We start from the raw sequence: 20,929 nt of genomic DNA on the forward strand, positions 1-20,929 counted from the left end.
ATTTCTGTTGCTTTTCACCGATGAAAAATGAAAAATACCCTAATACAATGACTATATATCTTCCAGATGAAAGCCCATCACTAAAACTCTTAATGAGTTCAAGAAATGGGACTAAATGTAGCAGCAAAAACGGGTTATCAGAGTCTGCAGGCTGAATCGAGACAATGACTCCATCTGTCACACTTCAGCAAATGGTGTGTGATACTCCACGATGCCGCAGCAAAGCATTCACTTTGAGGTTTAGATGTGTTGTAAAGAAGGATTTGCAGAGGAAAGGCACTTTAGTCTATAAGTGGGACAAGTGTCCTATAGAGCCATGATGAATATATACACCACTATTCCCTTTGCAGTAAGAATGTTTGTCATTTTCTCTTGTGATGATTAGTTATAAATAAACTGTAACTTGCACTGTACATGTGTGTGTTTTACTGAATATGTTTACATTCCAGTCTTCACTCTGATATGACGTTTACATGGAACATATAGGAATCTGGTTATTCATAGCACTGTTTACAGTGACAGTATCCAGGTTTCTGAATCATCTGCATCAGAGCAGGTGCGTCTTTCTTGATTCCACCACATCCAGCGAATCTGACATTTCTGTTGGCTGCTTGACTACAACTTCAGCATACCATCCTTGTTGTTTATTATTATACTTTTTGTTTTACTGTCTGTCATGTGACTCCAGTTGAAGACACACCTGTGTGCATGGCAGAGTTATCAAAAACCTGGTTAAGGTGTCTGAAACCAGAATATGATATTTACATGCACAAAAGCCTGATCATGAGCAGGATACTAATCTGCATGTACTGAGAGAAATGCTCTCTTCTTCAGGAATTCCCTGTTCACACTCACATTCACACCTGCAAAGCTGCCCTGTATCGCCACAGTCTAAGCTGTTGGTGCTTGCTCGCAGCACTGGAAATGATGAAGGGGAAGCTGCTCTTTTTTTTTGGTTGTGACCCCTTAATACCAACCAACATCTACTTGCAACCCCATGTCACAGGGTGGATATCGGAGAGTCCAATCGAAGAGTGATTTCAATTCATTTTATGAGTGTGTTATTAGTGTGTTATTAAATGATGGTACTGAAATACGGCAAGTAGGTATACATGTATTTTTAAAAACTACATATTAATGACAACAACTGAATACAAGAGAAGAACAATCTAGGCAAAAGACAACTATGCTTTTTGTAAACACAAGAATCCAGTGATTCAGTCAGCAGTGGGAACGTGAGTAACGCTGGTACATGGCTCTCTCTCTGTGTATTGCCTCAAACCTCTGCCTGTGTAATTTGGCACATTATGCTATGACTGATTCATAATACAACATAATTGCTGTGTCTTTTCTCTCCAAATTATATGAGATCCACGATGGATCAAGTTTTCTTTTCCAAACAGAGCCACAATAAATGGCACGTGGACTGGAGATAATGCAGGTAATTGTGTACAAGACTGATGTTGTGTTCAAATACTCCAACTTTATTCAAGCTCCATGTATAGCTACATTAAATGACAGCGAATGGGGCAATCTGTCACATCAATAAGAGGCACTTGTTTCTTCAAGTGTTGACACACGTGCATGCATTTATTAATGAACACAGCTTTCCTCTGACTCACCATCCGAAGCAATTTGTCCATTTCTCTTATTTCCTTTTCGGCGTGACACCCTTCTCCTGAATCAAATGATATGACTGACATTTTAAAAGTGGAGGATCTGGACAAACCACGTCTGGGAGACACAGCTTGTGCCTGAGAGTCCTGCCACCTCATGCACAACACAGATGAACTGTGAGCTTTGGAGTGTGAAACCAGTCAGCCCTGAATCACTTATGATCTTACATAAGACGAAGAAAACTCAGGCAGCTCTGTCTCATACCAGCTGGAGAGGGAAGGCCTGAGCAGGATCTTTAACCACCTTTGAGCACTGACATTAGACGGAAGACAGAAGAAATAGAGGGAAGGAAGTGCTTCCCATCACACACACTCAAAAACAATACAGAGCAGGCGCTGGAACAGATGGAAAATGTAATAGCAATTGCTAGAACAATTCCCAGTGCATGTATGTTCACAAAGAAACGAGAAATGAGATTCAATTGAAAGGTGGGAGAAGTTGAAAGTTAGGATAAAAGAGACAATCAAGCATGAAATGGAGGATATAGTGCATGTTTTGGGTGTTCATAAAGCTCAAACAAGTGCTGTATATACTGCATTTTACTTAAAAGGGGATTAAATCAATTTCCTCTTTACATGAAAACCTTTATTTTAGAGTTCACAAATGAAAAGCATAAAAACTGTCATCCAACCGCTATCAGTGCAGTCCTACTGAATCTTGGCAGTGGCTGAGAAGATTTGCAATTTAAAGCCTCAGTTTTGCACAATGTTCTTGTGTAACATGCACAATGCAAGATTAAAACAACCTTAGCAGAGAATAGAAGTGGTGTGTTTTGGTCACATGAGCTAAAAGAATGAGGACACTGTGAAGTACATGTGAAGCGTGAACTACTTTTCTCCTCTTCTTCTTGTTTCCTGTGCGAGGAAGCAGGCCTGACCCACAGGAGGTGGAGAGTCATGATCTATGGTCCATCTTGGCATGAAGTGGATGCCATCCTGGATGAATATTAAGCACCCACGCCACCCACACACACACCACCTGCTGAGGCTGCTCTGTCACAGGCTGCATGTGTGTGTTGGATCCTTCTGTGGGCTGCATACTGTGCTTATGCTGCCTTTAAAGAGGAAAAAACCATCACCAGGACAAGAGATTGCAATACAATACTGATTGCTTTATACATGATAAGCATGCACGCTTCACCAAGCTGCAGGAAGACGTTTTTTTGTTTCCAGGATACTTTACACAATCCCATTAAAATCATGGTTATGGCATGGGATTAGCAGCCTAATGAGATTTCCAGGAGGCTCATCTCCCTGCAGTCAGTCACCCTCTCCTGTGTGTCACATGAGGGCCTGTGAGAGGTGCCTCCACCTTCTCAGAGATGCAAATGTTAACGTCCTACGTGTGTCGAGGATAGGGTGCTTACATTTAGACAAACACACACACACACAGACACCCACATACTGTAAGCCAGCGCCAGACAGCACTCTCTCACGGCTACTTGAATGCTGATATTCTCATGTTCCACAGGCAGGTTTTGAGCTAAAATTCATGCCATCATGCCCAGGTCGAGTGATTTATTCTGCTCTTGCTGTGGCTCTTTGCACCATTTGGAAACCCTGTTGCCTGGTGATGTCTCCATTATGCTCCCAACCTCTCACCTCACCGTGAGTTAAGAGGGCCGAGACGCAAGAGTAAATGGTAAATGGTCTTCACTTATATAGCACTTTTCGACCTTAACGGTTTCCAAAGTGCTTTACAGATCAGGTCACATTCATCCATTCCCTCACACATTCACACAACGATGGCAATCGAGCTGCCATGCAAGGTGCTGGTCTCCATTGGGAGCAACTTGGCTAACCACCATGCCGCCCAGAGTAATTTCGAAATCCTGGCAGCTGACTTCACTGTTATGTAATTGTAAAGATGGTTGATTTGAACTGCAAATGTCTGTGCATAATGATCAACACAGTCCACTTGTTTCTGCAGTGTTAATGACTTCATGGCATGAGGTGATGTGAAGTTTTCCTATATGGCATATCAGAGTCAAATAAGTGCTTTGATTTTAAATTTAGAACAAATAAATCAATTTCATCAGTCATAGATTTAGCTTAAAGTAATAGTTCAACATTTATATGCTTTATGAGTTGGGAACATTGACATCACTGTCTGTCTGTGTGGTAAATATAAGGTTACAGCCAGCAGCCTGTTACCTTAGCTTAGCACAAAGACAGGAAACAAGGAAACAGCTACCCTGGCTCAGTCTGAAGGTAACTAAGTTCGCCTACCAGCACCTCTAAAGCTTGCTTATTAACATATCTCCTTTGTTTAATCCTCGCACAACCCAAAGTGGGAAAAACACACATATTTCCGGACATATAAAAATACTCTGCTTTGAATATGTTTTGTGTCTAATATGGTTTTTCCACAAAAGGAGGTTTCAGCTAACAAAATCACAAAACCATGTTGGTACATGCAAGATTTAAACTCAGATTTAAGGTGGGCACAGATAATATTTCCCCTTTCAGAAGCCATGAAAACAGCTGTCTAGTGTGAAACTCTGCACATACACCACTTTACACAGTGAAGGTCAAACATTGATGTGAAGTAACAATAAGCAAAGCACACACAAATGAGAGTGCTGTTAACCAAACAGTCTTTCCATTCTTGAAAGTCCTTGCACCCAATGGTTTTTTCAATCTGTTTGAAGCTGAGCACTGAACACACTTATTTTATTACAGGTAGCTGCCGTGTCAGTTCTTGCGTGCCCAAATCATCAGTTCATTTCCCCACTTCTTATTTTTATGCATCTCTACTCCATGGGGCAGCAGCTGACAGGAAAGTTGGGTATGGAAAAGGTCATGAGCTGCAGCAACACCCACTATGTCATGACAGCATGCATTTTATTTTATGCACTTAAGGCAGGTGAGTCACAAAGTGCCTCTTTTCAAAGTAATAACAGTCTTATCAGGGGGATATGTGATGTTGCCTCTCCTTGAAGCTGCATTTACTGTATATTGCATGTATCTAAAAAAAAAAAGAGCCACAGGAGCCAGTATGAAGGTGAACGCTGAACAACGTGAGTGGCAGAGCATGTGGGGGAGAGCATGGATAGCCATGGGTCTCAAGGCCATTAGTTCATTTAAAAAGAAGTGAACTTCCTCCAGGGAACATTGAAGGTTCCCATTTACACTTTTTATCTTAAAAAGTGTATCATAAAACAAAAAGGATCGGCTTCCTTTTAACTCAAACCCCATAATGTGATGGACTGAGGGCACTAGATAAAAGATGCGACAGTGTCAGCAGACGAGACATGTGAAATGAAACTTGGCTTCTGTTATTGTCTTAAAGCCTCCAGATGCTTTTTTTCTGCTTTCTCCTCTGACCCAGCCAAACCTGCCATTTGCTGCTGCTTCCTCTGTGGCTGTGGCTGTGTGGCAGACCTTTACTCCAGGTGCGGCTGAGTGTCACCCATCTCCGCACAATGTGGCCATCAAACAAATACATTTGTTATCCATTTGTACAATTTATTGAGCTGTCCGAGGTGAGCAGCGCCTGCAAGGCCACAAATAGTGCCTGTCAGGTGGGAGATGGAGAGGGAGCTCTCTGGCCCTCCATCTCTTCCGCATCATTGCAGGAAAGGAATTTCCATCAGACCTGATAGATTAAGGAGGGGGTACAGGTGGCTCACGGGAAACAGCACCGAGGCTCAGCCTGGCAAAAGGCATTGTTGACACAGAATCAAGTCCTCTTGTTCAACAGGAAACCAGTGACAAGTTGGATTACTGGGACGTCTCAGACATGCTATGTTGTGTATTTTTAGATAAACATCAAGAAAAGAGACAAGTGTTGCTGACAAACCTGCTTTATCTTGGAAGTTTGTTCAAAGCGCAGCTGTGATGTTTTACAGGTATAACGTTTACTATGTTCGCCATCTTAGTTTAGTATGTAAACATGCTAACATTAAGCACCAAACACGGCTGAGGCTGACACGTTTTGCAGGTTGGAAGGATGGAGGATCACCAAAGTCATTACAATTCATCCTGAGGGGAACATGAATGTCCCATATTTCATGACAATCCATCCAATGGATATATTTCCTTCTAGACCAAAGCGGTGGAGTGAACCACTGAAAGGCCATTGCCATCCCTGGAGACAGAGAGCCGCTGTTAGTCGAATAAAGTTGCTATATCTGTTATTCAGATTTTGCTTTTCTTTAAATAAGTCATTCATTGGCTAATCTATGCAAAACCACCAAAAACTCACGATTTGCATCTTGCACTTCTTGCCCCTCTGCAGTGCTGCTTTCCCTCTTGAACCTGAATTATCATCCCCCCATTGCCATGGCAGAAGAACATAGGCCAGTCCTGCTGTAGGTGCTAATTCTCTGTTGTCCAAAATGTCTCAGTCTGAGAACTGATATTAGAGCCCCCTAAATCCGAAGGCTGAAGGAACAACCTACTGTTTACCATCTGGTTGTGGCAGCCTGGCAAGACTGAGTCAGGGCGATAATTGATGAGAGCACAGAGAGCAAAGGCGCTGAAGGGCCCGCCTCATGGCCAATAACATATCTGTGGCCCCTGTGAGTGGCAGCTCCTGGTGTGCTGTCAGGGGCTTCAGCTGCAACCCTGTAACTCCATGTAATTGTCCTCTCTCCAGCTCCCCCTTGCTATCTGTCCTTAGTCTCGTGACAGAGAATAAAACTATAACAATGTCTGCCTTTGGTAAGTAGGAAATAAACACAGAAAACAACAACAAAGTGACTTTCATTAAGGTTGGAAGTTCGTTTAAAGAGATTCTGCTGTTTCACATGACATTTGCGCTCTGTGAAGGGACAACCACGGTGACCCCGCCTCAACCTTAGCAATGATACAAACACACCATGGTTACACAGTGACAGCAGGCCAGCTGCTGCCTGTTTCCTGGAATGGAAGGCGTGTGAAATCTCCATTGAACCTAAGACTGCTGTGTCCTTGTACCAAATCAAAGGGCATTAGAGGAGCTGAAGGGATACACAGACACATGATCGTTCTGGCTGAATACGAATGCATCAGTTTAGGGCTTTTGTTATCCCCCACTGCTCAAATGACAGAGCAACCTGTGTTAAGGTGTTACGTAACTGTGAGGAATCAGATTGTGCTTTTGTTATGATTTGATATTTGAACATAACAGGGAAACGAGAAGTCTCAAAAGAGGTCTGTAATACTGGTGACATGTCCAAGGAAAGTCACATCTTATCAGGTTAATTATAACTTGATTAGGTTAATTGTGCATCAGCTGCCAATATTTTTCTCCTAACAAACTTGTGCAGGGAATGGAAAAATAAAGGTCACCACAAGTTGCATCCTGTTTTTCACGGTGCTAGGCAGGTGATAGCCTGAACCATGCCATTCTCAGGTGTGTCCAATTAGCAGGCAGAAGATGAAGTAGTCCATGGAGGATGAGCGCATGTTGAGTCACTGGTAAGAAAACATTTTTAGTTACAGTGAATGAGCCTTGCTGAATCTGGTCTCAAATTAACTCCATATCCTACCCTGTCCTCATACACTAATTTAGTCCCAGGTGTTAGTAGCAAAGTGGAGTTACCAAGGGGGTTTTGCTCAAAGAACCTTAAGAGATTTGTTGATTTTGTGGCACTGAAAGTGCATTCTCCCCAGTGACTAATTAAGACATTTAGGGCTGCGGATAACATCTTAACTTGACACCAGCTCTGATTTCTAATCAGGCATTCAAAGTGGCTCCTGCCTGGGCCAGGCCCGCAATGAATGGGAGATCACATATTTACCATGACATGTCTGCTTTATTGCATACATTTGACCAATTAGTAAGTCTCATGGTACCAACTCATTCACATTCTGAATATTTCATCCACATTTCATTCATTTCTGCTCCATTTTTAACATTAAGTGAATGGACAGTAGAGTGGTTTTATGTCATGCATAGAGGCATACACAATAGCGTGTTTTACCAAGGGGATATATAGCCGTTATAAAATGTAATTATTCTGTTTGCCATGTGCTGAAAATAAAGATTAGATTAAAATGTATATAGGACATGGATAGGAACTATTTTAGAAATGTATAGTCTATTAATCCTGAATTCTTTCTTATAAAAACTAACAGCCCCAGCAGAAAATGTCACCCTGCATACAAATAATCAGCAGTAGCCAAAAGTCTTGGGGCCGACACAATAACTCAAGTACAGCTCGCGGCCTGCCTGTGAGGATGCATGCAGTCCAGGCGGCGCAGATCTATTTCTGGATGAACTGTCCTCTGAAAAAGCAGCCAAAGTCTCAGAGCGTTCAAACTGGAACACCTGATAAGAAGTCTCATGGTGAGCACGAGTGTTATCAAGCCCTGTGCAACACTCAATGTCTGTGTTATCAGATTTATCCTAGAGGCGTCCTCATATTTGTAATGTATTTACCCTCATAGTGATACTACAGTGCTGGGCTGATGATGGAGTATTTATTGTGTAATTCTGCTGACATAATCTGAGATGATTTTATCACCATACTATGAAGTGCACTAGATAGATCCTCCAAAATATAGCCTCCTGTGTAGAAGACAAATTGTTATGCCATCAGCATGGCCTCATTTGTATGGAAGGTGTGTGCTTTATGTATTTTTGTAGGTGATGTAACATTTTATCAACATGCATGTTTCACATGAAGGACCACATCAAGAGACTTGAATGTGGTGTGACTGCTTGTCAGTGAGAAATCAGAGTTGAATGACTACAAAGAATGTAATGAACAGCTCTGTAGACAGTAGATATAATAGCATCTCTGAACACAAAGAATCTTGAAGCTGATGGGTTATACTGGTAGAAGTATATATAAACAGCTAAGCTTTAGACGTCTACTAAACTTTCACTTTTGAACCAAATTGAATCCAATTTTAGCCTAGATGGCTCGCTGGCTATGTACCATCTTTTAGATGTCTAAACCCAAATATATATAGTTTAACCTCACACGACCAACTCTGCAACCATACAACCAAGTTGTAACGCTTTCATACTAAACTTTCACCTTTGAACCATATTTAACCATATTTTAGCCATTCCGAACGGGAACGCCTCAAACACTGCCTCAAACACTGCCTCAGGCACTGCACTAGTTTTTCAAATGTGTATTTAAATCTGTATAATGCACCATGTGCTCATCACTGCAAGATCAATCTAGGAACATGACAGTGAGATCAGCAGCTTTCAACCCAGGTGAACCAGGATGAGGAGGAAGATTTCCTACAGAACAGTATACATATAACACATACTGACTTGTGGAATGCATTCTCCAGGAAATAGCCCAACCCATTGTAACCCAGTAAAGTGTACATATCTTTATACATAAATATATTAGAGACCAGAGTTATTTCTTCAGAAGTTTATTCTTGCTGTTGATAGCAATGCTGATCTGCCGGTTGGTCGGTCCACCTCTTTGGATCGAGACTGAAATATCTCAACAACTATTGGATGGACTGCCAACAAATTTTGTACAGAATCCTGATGACTTTGGTGATCCCTGATTTTTCTTCTAGTGCCATCATGAGGTTCACATTTGTGGTTTTGAGTGAATTGAGTCAGCAACTGCACAGACATTCAGGTCCTTTTACTTTTCATCTAATGCCATCATCTCATAAAAATGTCAATTTGCCCAATGCTTTGGTTTATGACAAATACTACTCTCATTAGCCTCAGCTGTACTGTAACTAATTAGCAAATGTTGGCATGCTAACACCCTAAATGAAGATGATGATGATGATGATGAAGGCCAGCCTCACAGCATGGCTGTAGACTCTTAGTCTTATTTAATCATATACAGAGCTTTATGTTCCATTCATGTCACAGGCCTGCTTCTATCAGTAATTCAGTTTTACCATTTCATTATTTGGATTGAGTTACGATTTCCTTTCCATTGATAGTATATATGCTTTGAAGGCAGAGGATCAGTCAGGACATAACACCTGTGGATCCGGGCTTTGTGAAGATAAATCTAGAGTGGCATCACTGGCTTTATAAGTACTTAAACCTTTTGAGATGTTGCCATGATATAACCTCGTTATGAAAAGATGTGGCAATGATATGACTTTATGATGAAAAAGTTATGCCTGTTTTTATAGAATAGCCTCCATCCACTGAAATACACCCAGGAGGAAGTCCCGGTCTGTGTGAATTTCAGCCATGTTAAGATGAGTGAATGGCTCTCAGTGCTGTATGAAGGACCCGCTGAGGGTTTGATGAAGCCGGATGGCGAACAGTGAGGAAGGCAGAACCCCGGCAATGTTTCTCTCACCTCCACTGTTTGGCGCAGTTTTGGTCCTGCTGAGATTTATATTAGCAATTGAAATTAAATTCTGGTCTTGTGGAGGAGAAACAGCTGTGGAAAGGGTCCTTGTCGCTTTTTATACACAAGCCTTGATGAAAGATGCAAGAGAGTGTTTAAATTTGGTGCTTTTTATGTTAATAGCGGTAAATTTAGTAAATATAAAAAAAAACTTTGAAGGCTGTAAGCAAATTGGAGAAATTAAAAACGTATGCATTATTTAATCAATGCAGAAAATGCAACAATAGAGCAGGATTACCTGTGTGCTTAACAAGGCACACGATAGACATACCCCTATATTTCAACACTACTATTACTATGTCAACACTACCGTAAACACTTTTCAATATCATATTTAGAGGAGCAGTCCGCAATCACAAGGGCATTTGACATTTAATTTCAGTCTTACTTCAGAAAGCAACAGATAATTATGCTGATATCCTCATACATCAACAGCGGTGTTGTCCGTAAATCTAAGTGATCTGGCTTGGATCCCAGTGAGAGGACTGGATTGTTTAACAAAGAGCAGTCTCCTCACATTAGCTGGGCACTGCTTTTGGTTGTTTTCTTCAATTCAGTAAGCTAATGAAACACAGCTTATACCACCTTTTTATTGTGGAGTTCATTGGATTTACTATTTTCCATGACAAGAAAAATAGACCTTCAGGGAAAGTCATTATTATGAAACCTTGATAGAGTCAAGGCACAATAAGTTGAACTTGTTGCACTGTGTTATGAATTGTAGATGAAGCAAACTGCAAGCAGAACGACAGGGTGGATGGATGGATGCAGCATTAAAAAGGCATGTTGGAAAGAAAAGCTATTCATTTCTGTTCATCTTCCCTCCCTCCCTTTGAAGCGAGCTCTCGAAGCCTAATTTCAATCTTCCCTCGAACCTTTGGTAAGAGTCCTGATAATAGTATAGTCTTGAATATAAATGGGACTCAACATAATGCACTATTCATAGATTTCACAAAATGCTGGATTGTCCTTTTCTATATTTTACTATTCTGTCAGCAGCAGGAATTTGTTAATTAAGTTAATTTGCATCAAAGAAAAGTAAAACTGTGGCATTTAAGTTAACCTCACAGACCTCACATGAAAAACACTGGCCATGTTTTTCTCCTTGAGTAATTATTCTGTTCAAATAGCATATATTTCTCTCCAGGCAGAGAGTGCTTGGGCTGAATGGATGCTGCCACTGTATAATGGTCCTCAGACGTTTGTTTCCTAGGCAACATGGGGAGGGCATGTAGAGAGGGAGGTATAAAAGCACTGGCAGCTCCTCACTGAGTCTTACTCTGAGGTAAATGCACTCACTGTCAAGACGGAGAGACTCGGAGAACTTGCTACACACTTTCTCTCCCTATTTGTCACCTTCTTTCACAGCTCACTTGAAGACTCAGCTCCACAAGTAGCTGTTCAAGAATGATGCGGCCAAAAGATTTACGCCAGGGCTCTGGCACCAAGACCTTCCTAGATGCCATGCATGGTGGTAAAGTTCACCTCGCACGCTTCATCCTGGACGCCTTGGACGGACGCATCATCAACTCTAAGACAGAAAACAGCCGCACCCCACTCATGTACGCTGTCTGCCTACAGGAACCCGGGACCAGGGCCAAGTTCACCCGACTGCTGCTGGAGAAAGGGGCCGATGTCAATGGCCAGGATGACGACGGTCGCACGGCCCTGAGCCTTGCCTGTGAGATGGGTCACCTGGACGTGGTCAAACTTCTAGTGCAATTCAATGCTGATCCGGACATCTCTGATGCCTGGGGTAACAGCGCTTTGATGTATGCTGCATTTTCTGGGCACAGCCAGGTTCTGGAGTTCCTGGTCAGGGCTTTCAAAAGACTGGGACTGAGGCTGGACAGAACCAATAATGCTGGTCACTCGGCCATCGAGGTTGCCAACTTCTTCGGACACAGCCAGTGTGTGCAGATTCTGAACTTTACTTGCAGGAGGAGTGTTGGCACAGATGATCCACTTGTTGATTCGGGTACCAGTGGTGAAGGAGAGTGTAGACTGCCCAACAGGCTCCCCAGGCATGTTCTGGAGAGGTTCTCTAAGCAGTTGAATAGCAATGAAGACTCACTGCCTGGGGTATTTCAGAGACAACTGAAGATTGGAGACAGCAGTGGACTGTGGAACCGCTTCCGATGTCCCAGGAGTCAGTCTCAAGAGGACAACCATCGCCTCAACTGGGCTCTGCCTCCTCAGCTAGAGAAAAGCCAGAATGAGGGGGATCACAGTGTTCTCTTCACTGCCAAACAACTGCAAAATTGCCAGCTTAGAGACCTAAGAGGGGCTAAAACACTGAACTCTCTGCCTGAGCCAAGCCAGAAAGATGTCAGCCGAGACACTGGACTCCAAGAGCATACGCTAGTAAGTTTTCCTCTCTGGGGAAAAGCGAAGTCGTTTAACCTGGACCTTCTGAGCAGCAGAAAACAGTCCTATCAGGGTGATGTGCGTGACATGAGCCTGTCAGCCAGCAAATTAAAGAGAGCCTCACTACAGGATGAGAGATGCCTGATAGACAAGATGGAATGTCACGGGAACACCCGGGGCCTGACAAACGATGCTGACAAAACTGTCTCAGTGCCAAAACCTCTTTTAAACGGCAAGAGTCAGCCCGCGAGAGCACTCGAGGAGAATGTCAAATCACAGAAAGAAGAGGCTAATGACACAGCACCATCAAGCAGAAGAGAGCAGCAGAAGAGGGGGAGCTTTGGCCCGACCAGCAGACACAACAAACTGCTGTTTGCCAGAGGGGAGATGGAGTCGGGGAAGATCCCAAGCCGTACGCCGGGGTTCATGGGCCTGGGGACCAGACTGCTGCGTCGATTCACAGCCCCAGAGTTCATGAGGATGGTGATAGACTGTTCGTCGGCCTCCTCAAACGGCCGAGGGCGGATGTCCCGCTCCGAAACCTTCCCTCTCTCTCACACACACCAGCAGGTCAACAGCCAGCCGAGCGTTGACAGCATCAGTGGGGTGAAGTGTGAGTTTGAAAGCTGCTCATCTCAGTCCGCCCTCGATTAGAATCAGGACAATGCCGAGCAACAGAAATGGCTGGTGGGGACATTTTTACAGCTATTAAAAATTCTGACAATGCAGGTTGATTGTTTGATTATATATTCTAATGAAAGAAATGATAATCTTTTGCTTTTGTTGCAGTTCATTAGTTTTGTTTATCACTTAAACAATGAGAGGTTTTAAAGCTAATTGTTAAGTTGCATACGATTTTGTTATTCTACATTTGAAATAATTTATAAATTAATATAATATCCATCTGTGAGCTACTGAAAATAATTATTTTTGTTTCACATATATAAGATTTATATTGTATTGAGTTAAATGTATTTAATATTGCTTCTGCGTAAGAAATATTGTATGTATTTTGCTTAAAGATATTCAGTGCACTGTATGATTCATGCTGAATATCTAATAAATACTTTAAAACACCAGCACTTCAAACTGTTTGCACAGATGCGTATGTGTGTATGTGTGTGAATGAGGAAAATGCAGGGTGAATTCCGATTCAATATGCATCATTTATTGATTTATACAAAATTAAAATGTGTAATTCTCTTTTTCATGAATGATCCACACAGAGATAGAAATACATGAAACATGTCAACATGTATCTGTGTCAGAATACAAAGACTATGTGCAAAGTGTTTCTCAGCAGGTGGACGTCCTGCAGCATCACATGCCAGGCCTGTGTGCTTTATCTAGGCAAACAAATGCAAGTACAGTCATACACATCTTGTTGAGGAGCAACACACACATCTTGTGGTTTTTAAAAAGTCTGTCACAATACAAAGAGGGCTGTGTCAGAAGCAAACACTGAGATGTCACCTCACACACACCCATGTGCCCATGTGCTCGCACACACACACACATGCACACATACACACATACATCTATACACTCACATTTCAGTAAAGAAAAGTAAAATTTTGAATTCATCTCATATAATTTACTGCAGTAGATCAGCAGGTATAAGGACCAAATATCCAGTATTTCTATTTACATTATTCATTTTTCTGCATATGTTTCATGTCCATACTTAATAATGAAACCTTATGCAACTTCACATCATACAAACAACCCACAACACCTTTTGGAAATAAAGAATAAATATGAAAAAGAGGAATATGGTACTGGTGATTTTCCAATAGCCCAATAGTAGCAGCTGGGCTTTCATCTACCCATTTATTATGCTAATAAAGGAGAATTGTCTTTTACGTCCCAGTTTGGTACATATTCAAGCATTCACATCAGGCCAGGTGTGCATCCATTTGGCCATGCAAAGAGTCTACTGTCAGTGTTTGTGAAGTGTACCGACCGGGTTGTTGTCCAGTTTCCACAACAGGGAGTGTGCAGAGGTAACTTTATCTTTCCTTAATAATGTCACAATGAGCTACTGTGATTTGAGCCTAACACCAGCTTTATAAGCTTTACACGGCTAACAATAATGCCCACTATGAACACTAGAAAGGATCTTTAGAGTAGCACGTGTTCATTACATATAGTTACGTGGAATATTGATTTTTGCAATCAGTTGATACGCACCATGTTATGTTGTGTTGAATCCCACTGAATATTACAGGAAGCCAATCAATATTCAGATCAAACCGAGTTGAGAGGTGAGGGATTGCATGCTGCCTTTAACTCACTCCTAAAGTGCTTTTCTCATGCCCGAGACCATGCGGTGTCCGTCAACCAAACTTGCCGTCCTGCCACCATCACTCTGGCAGCAACATGCTGTCTGGATCTGCTTCTCTAGAGCTGATTGCCCGTTGGGTTGGGTGCTAGAGGAGTTGGACCCTGGTGCTGGTCCTCGTCCGAGGCCTGGACAGGTCAGACTGAAGGTGGATGTTGGGGAGCGTGAACCCCACAGGGTCAGCAACGGGACATGCGCTTGCGGTACTGCTCCACCAGTGGGACCAGGCACTGAGGTGAGCCGCTCTGCAGCAGGAAGGGGTGCTCCAGCAGGTCAGTAGCACTGGCTCGCTCTAGGGGGTCCCGAGTCAGCATACGGTCAAGGAAGTCTTTTAGAACTGGGGAGATCTGGACCAGAGAGCAATGGGTACATATTTTAACTCCACTGAGTCGTTGTAGTAGTTATTTTGATTCATTATAAGACAGCTGGAAGACTTGATTAGCACATAACATTTATGAAACAAGAAGCAGTGGAATTTATAAGGGTTAGGGTTAGGTAAAGTATTGGACAAAGTAAAATGGTGTCTGTACCAAATTTCATGGTAATCCATCCAAGAGTTGTTGAGATATTTTAGTCTGGACCAAAGTGGTGAACGAACAGACTGACATTGCCATCCTTAGAGCCACGCTGCTAGCATGGATAAAAAGGCTACAAATAGCATCTTAGGGTATGTGACTATGTCTGTTCTCGTACCTGGCTGACATTTCGTACAGTGGGAGCCAGCTCATCCCTCAGTCTCTTCATCGCTGCTACAGGCGTTTCACTGAAGTACGGGGGTTCTCCGTCCACCATCTCCACCACCATGATACCCATTGACCAAACATCCACCTGGTGCACCATCACACAGTAAAATTATATAACTGATCTTATGGCACAGATTGCCACTGCTGGCATTTGTGCAACGTGAGAGATCACCACTGTTATTCAGCATGAGTGGATTTAAATGTGAGCCTCCTCACCTCAGTGCCATATGGTGATTTGGAGATGACCTCAGGAGCCATCCAATAGGGTGTCCCTACTAGAGACTTCCTCTTAGGGATGTCCTTGCTAATCTGAGCACAGAAGCCAAAGTCTGAAAGCTTGACCTGTGGGGAAGAAGAGAAACACCTTAATATCAAGATAGCGAAAGAAAGAAAGAAAGAAAGAAAGAAAGAAAGAAAGAAAGAAAGAAAGAAAGAAAAAGAGTAACAACATATCGTACTCTTCCGTCTAATGTGAGTAGTATGGAGTCACTCTTGATGTCTCTGTGGATGACTCCCTGTGAATGGAGATAGGCCAGGGCTTGCAGAACAGCTTCACACACTGTGGCAATCTGCTCTTCACTCAGCCTGCAGAATAACACACACACAAGTTTACATACATACACAAGCGGATTTTGCATTAACATTTCACACTTTTCCATTACGAGTTGCAACGAATCAACAGCTGAGAAAGTTGAAAGTCATGAATCACCACACATTAAAGGCAATGATAAAGAGTGCAAGGTTCAAAACAACAACTCCCACACAGCAGTGACCCACAAAACATGTTTACTCCTCTACAATGGTAATGTGGCTTTGATATTTTATAAGTGCAACATAAACATAAGAGACAAAAACACAAAGGTAACACAAGGTAAAAATTATCTAGCAAAGTGCTGTATTCTCCCACACAGGATTCTCAGCAGATTTAAAAGACATATATAAATGTCTTTTAATTTAAGCAGCTACTCTGCTTCTTAATTCTTCTGAGTCTAAAACTTATTTGACACCAGACTGCAGCCAGGAAAAACAGAAGAAACACGGGGCTTGATTGTTCTGTCAATATATATATACTGATTATTCTAGTGTCTGACAAGCAGTGACTGTGACAGCTGGCTCATTTTATATGTCATCTGGCTTAAGAGAATTGTTTTCATCCCTTTGAGTCAAGAGATCAAACCCTGAGGTCATGCCATGAAGATCGAGCCAGCCATCTGTTAATAATATAAAATACATTGACAGCTCAAAACAAATACACCCCGAATTCAACTCACTGCTGCTGGTCAACATGTTTTCCTTATTTTTGATGTATGCAGTACTGAACAATGTGACAGTGTCAGGAAATCTAATTTTCATCCAAAATTGACTTTCCACGTGTATCTAAACATGCACATATTAGATTATGTTATTGAATTATTACCTTTCCCAAGAGAAAAGCAGCTGGCTTGGAGTGAGAGAGGGAGCTCAATGACAGTCTTTATGCTGCTGGTATCCACACTGATCTCTCACCAGTCGATACCACACTACCCCCTTGTGGTTGATTCAGTTATTAAAGATGATATCATAACCAAACAGAGTGCACCAATGCAGCTTTCTTAAGAGGGACCAAGATGCTCATACCTGGTTTCAGACACAATGTTGGTTAGTGCTCCACCCTGCAGGTACTCCATGATAACCCACAGCTCCTCCTCCACCAGGGCTGATTTAAACATCTCCACCACATTCCTGTGCTGATAGTCCCTCATGATGACCACCTGCAGCACAAAACATTAGAAGCAAAAAGACATAACCAATAATGTGGCACATTTTGGAGCTCAAATATTAAAGGGGTACTCAAGCAATTTAGTGTAGCACTTGCATAAAGTAAAGACTAAGAGAGCGTTTAAAATAAGAATGGTCAAGATCAGTGCTGGAGAGGCCAAGATATCCTGACTTTTACTCTTTAGTATGGATCAGGCTCTAACTACTCAACTCAATAGCGTCATTCATTAGAGATCCTGCCTGGCAAACACCCACGTCTTTCAGTGTCTCCAAGCCTAAACTGAGATAACCCTGATGACATCATCACAGGTTATTTTCTAAGACTTTGGAAAGCCCCCTCCAGAGCTACAGAGGACATTTATGTTGTTTGTTTACTGTACCTCATTAAAGAGCAACTCTCTCCTTTGCTGCCGCCGCAAGTCCATCATCTTCACCGCCACCTGCCTGCCACTGTGCTTCTCTGTAGCGATACACACCACCCCTGTCGAGCCCTCCCCAATCTTCACAAAGTTCTCCAGGTAAGACCGTGGATCACCCTTGTCTACCACCATCTGCAGAGCCGCCTTGAACTGTTCATGGGTCACCTTGGGTGGATCTGGCGGTGGTCTGGGTGAAGGATGTTGTGGTGGTCTGAAGGCAGGGGAGCAGGTGCCTGGAGGACTGGTGGCTAGTGAGCCTGTGGGAGAGGGTCGAGGTTGGGAAGGGCTGTCTTGCCGGGGGTAGGGAGGATTGGGGCATCCAGAGTGTCTGAGGAAGGGGTCAGGACCATTGGGCCTCAGTCCCATGTTAGGAGATAGACCCAGCGTGTAGCTAGCTGAGGAGCGCACAGTCCGCTGGGGTCTGATGCCGGACACAAGAGGACTGCTGTTGCCAGTGGGCAGGAAGCCGGAGTGGTACCTCACTGCCGACTCTGCCTGCAAGATAAGAGAAAAAGGGTGAGGAACATTAAGAGAGAGTGGTGAAAGAGAGTTGGCCACCTGCCGGGGGTTGAAGACCTGCTTTAAAAGTGAATGTAAATCAAGTCCTTCACTCTCACTCTGTACCCACTTCACCTGATACGACCCATGTATAGATGATGCTATATGGACCCAAGTGCCCTGCTGAGATCTTGCCAAACACACCATCTCACAACTTTTACAACCTCACTGGCACTTTAAACCCACATTTCATATTTTAACACAAGAATAAAATAAAAAAACTCACCCCCAGAACTTTAATCACCTTTAATGTAAAGCCAATCAATATACTGCCTTGCCAAAATTTCCACAACCTAAGCATAAAAATGATCCCCTATGATTTCTTGACAAAAAACTTGCAGAAAACTAACATTATGATGTCCATGACATTAGCAGAAATATGCATGTATTGTGTATTCTGTGAATATTGTATTATCAGTGCACTTAATGGCCACAAAGATGAGCAAAGAAACTACTGTAATGTCAAACTTACTTTCAGGTCATAGGAGGAGAACGGCCTCCCGGGGCTGTTCTGAGGGTGCATGTACATCGGTAGGTTGGGCCGGAGCTCAGTGGAGACTGTCGCTTGATCTCCATGGGGCTGTTGTACAGCCATAGCTGGGCTGTAAAAACAAGCTATAGGTCTCTGACTTGGCATTCCCCTAGGCAGCTGGAAATCTCTCTTCCATATCACTCTCTCCTGAGGGCTGCCCACCTCACTGCTTATATAAGCCCCGTGACTTAGCATCGGGATGTTCTGGGACTGAGGTGGTTGCGAGGGTCCCTCCAGGGAGCTGATGCTGACTTCATAGGTGGACTTGGCCTTTGGCAAGATCCCATTGGGCTGCAGAGTGATGCTCTTCTTCATGCCCAAGTATGGGGTGTTGGTCTCACTGTGGATGTTCCTGGCCTTGTCTCTCCACTGGTCTTGACCCGAATCCTCGTCGTCTTCGTCATCTTGGGTCAGGCCCTCGTACTGGTATGGGTCTCCCTCGTTCACTTCTCCCAGCCTTCCCAGAGACTGGGCCCTCTTCCTGGCTGAGGGGCTGCTCTTCCTCAAAGAGTTGGAACTGGTCACAGACAGACGGCTCATATCATTGATCATGGCTGCGATGTAGTCTCCGTGACCGATCATGCTCCCACGCACAATGGTCTGAAAGAGGAGAGGCGTTTGTCTTTATCACATTGCGCAGGCCATGATCACATTATAGAAAGATTTCAGACTGAAAGGAATAATGAGGGTGACATAATCACTGCTCAGAGGCGAGTTAAATTTAGACTTGAGAATCTGTAAAGGACATCTTTGTCATTCTTCAAAGACAGCGACTTAAATCATTTCCCCTGTGGCTTATTCTGACAATACACTGACAAATATACCAAGCAAATGTTAGACACACTGCAAAGACAGAGCCTCTACAACTCTTTCTATTTTGCAAAATTCAGATATTGCAGATAACTGTTCCTATGACCTTTCAGATGTTATGTATAGTTAGCAGGCATGAAAAGGGGCCTAAACATGCCTTGACGGAAAATGATCAGACAAACTTAAGATCTTCTGCCAGATTAGTGTTACTGTCGCAACTGTAAGAGAGTGCATGGTGGCTCATTAGTCACTCTCAGGGTAGAGTCATGTTCAGTTCACAGCCAGTCAACAGCCTCTCCTGTTTCTCTGGTTTGGTGCCATTACATCTGCACTGGGGGTAGAGGTCAGATGACATCTCACCTACTGTAGCACCTCTCAGAGGAGAGAATGGCAGGTGATAATGGCTTTGGTGAGATATCCTATTTTAGAAGACAAATGTTCAGATATCACATCACATTTTCCCCTTTTCCTGTTAAAGGCTATCATCTGAAACATATTGTATTTTCATCCACGTGTTTTGTGTTTTGCATTTTGCATTTTGCATTATGAGTTTCTTGGTCTTGATGACGCTATTTAAAACCATAAATCGGACCTAAATGCTGACATGATGGTTCTCATATTGATCAGCACTAATCACATCAGGGCATTAATGAAATGTTGGTGGTTTCTCTATTTTTTTTTTTGTTTGGAGGGTCACAAACAGCATCGACAGTGTGCTTTGTGAAGCATAGAAATCCTTAGATTTGCAGCCTTTATCACTCACTGGCATTTCCTTTGCTGTACCTGCACTTTTTATCCCTTCTGCTTGACATCTGTGGGAAGGCACCATGGACTGTTATTAATTGCCTGCATGGAGTAATAAATCTTGTGGCCCCTCTGAGTATTCAACATTGTACAGTCAGTGTACACAGCAGGGTCATTAGCCAAGCCCCACGATAGATAAGAAAGCAAAAAGATGGGGAGGGGAGCAGGCTTTCTTTCCACGGTGTCATCAGAGGATTATGGCATTTTCTGAGACAACAGGATCCCTCTGCAGCACTGAAAGACTGTTCTGAATACAACCAGCAGAATATCTTTATGCATCAGTCTCTCTGAGATTAAAAAGCAAAACCTTTAGGAGGACAACTCATTGTGATAGATTAATGAGGGCCTGGTTGAATGGTGTCTAGTCATTAGTGAACAGTTCAAGGTAAGGTCAGAGTATCAATAAAGAGTTGAATGGAAGGTGTGGTGTACCTTCTTTGGCCTCAGCTCCACCTCTGTGATCCTGGAAGGGTCCACCATGGGTTTGGGCCTGCGCAGGTTCTCTATCAGGCTCTGCCATTGGGTTGGCAGGCCCACAAAGCAGCCGTGCTTGGCGTCAAATGAGGTGTGGACACGGTGCTCAAAGTTCTTAGGCGCTGATATCTCAGGCCTCTTCTTTTTCTTCTTGCGAAACAT

At 43.0% G+C, this 20,929-nt stretch overlaps 2 protein-coding genes across 2 annotated transcripts; one reads left to right on the forward strand and one right to left on the reverse strand.

Annotated features, from left to right (window-relative positions):
- The first annotated feature begins 11,368 nt into the window (after positions 1-11,368).
- Positions 11,369-12,982, forward strand: LOC139297180 (uncharacterized). Its single transcript, XM_070919743.1, has one exon. The coding sequence runs from the start codon at positions 11,369-11,371 to the stop codon at positions 12,980-12,982; it is 1,614 nt and encodes a 537-aa protein (XP_070775844.1).
- Positions 12,983-14,848: 1,866 nt separating this feature from the next.
- On the reverse strand, positions 14,849-20,929 carry LOC139297692 (serine/threonine-protein kinase PAK 6). The gene is made up of 8 exons (XM_070920466.1): positions 20,726-20,929; positions 18,620-19,279; positions 17,551-18,084; positions 17,030-17,163; positions 15,871-15,997; positions 15,629-15,754; positions 15,363-15,497; positions 14,849-15,016 (listed from the first exon to the last, which is right to left on the reverse strand). Exons 1-8 carry the CDS (start codon positions 20,927-20,929, stop codon positions 14,849-14,851), a joined length of 2,088 nt encoding a protein of 695 aa, XP_070776567.1.

This window comes from Enoplosus armatus, chromosome 15 (genome assembly GCF_043641665.1).
Source record: "Enoplosus armatus isolate fEnoArm2 chromosome 15, fEnoArm2.hap1, whole genome shotgun sequence".
Classification (NCBI taxonomy): domain Eukaryota; kingdom Metazoa; phylum Chordata; class Actinopteri; order Centrarchiformes; family Enoplosidae; genus Enoplosus; species Enoplosus armatus.

Coding starts and splice junctions, on each gene's coding strand:
- LOC139297180 (XM_070919743.1), top strand. CDS start 11,369: ATGATGCGGCCAAAAGATTTACGCCAGGGCTCTGGCACCAAGACCTTC.
- LOC139297692 (XM_070920466.1), bottom strand. CDS start 20,929: ATGTTTCGCAAGAAGAAAAAGAAGAGGCCTGAGATATCAGCGCCTAAG. Junction 15,498..15,628: donor AATCACCATATGGCACTGAG/GTGAGGAGGCTC, acceptor ATGGTGCACCAG/GTGGATGTTTGGTCAATGGG. Junction 15,017..15,362: donor CTGTACGAAATGTCAGCCAG/GTACGAGAACAG, acceptor TCTCTGGTCCAG/ATCTCCCCAGTTCTAAAAGA.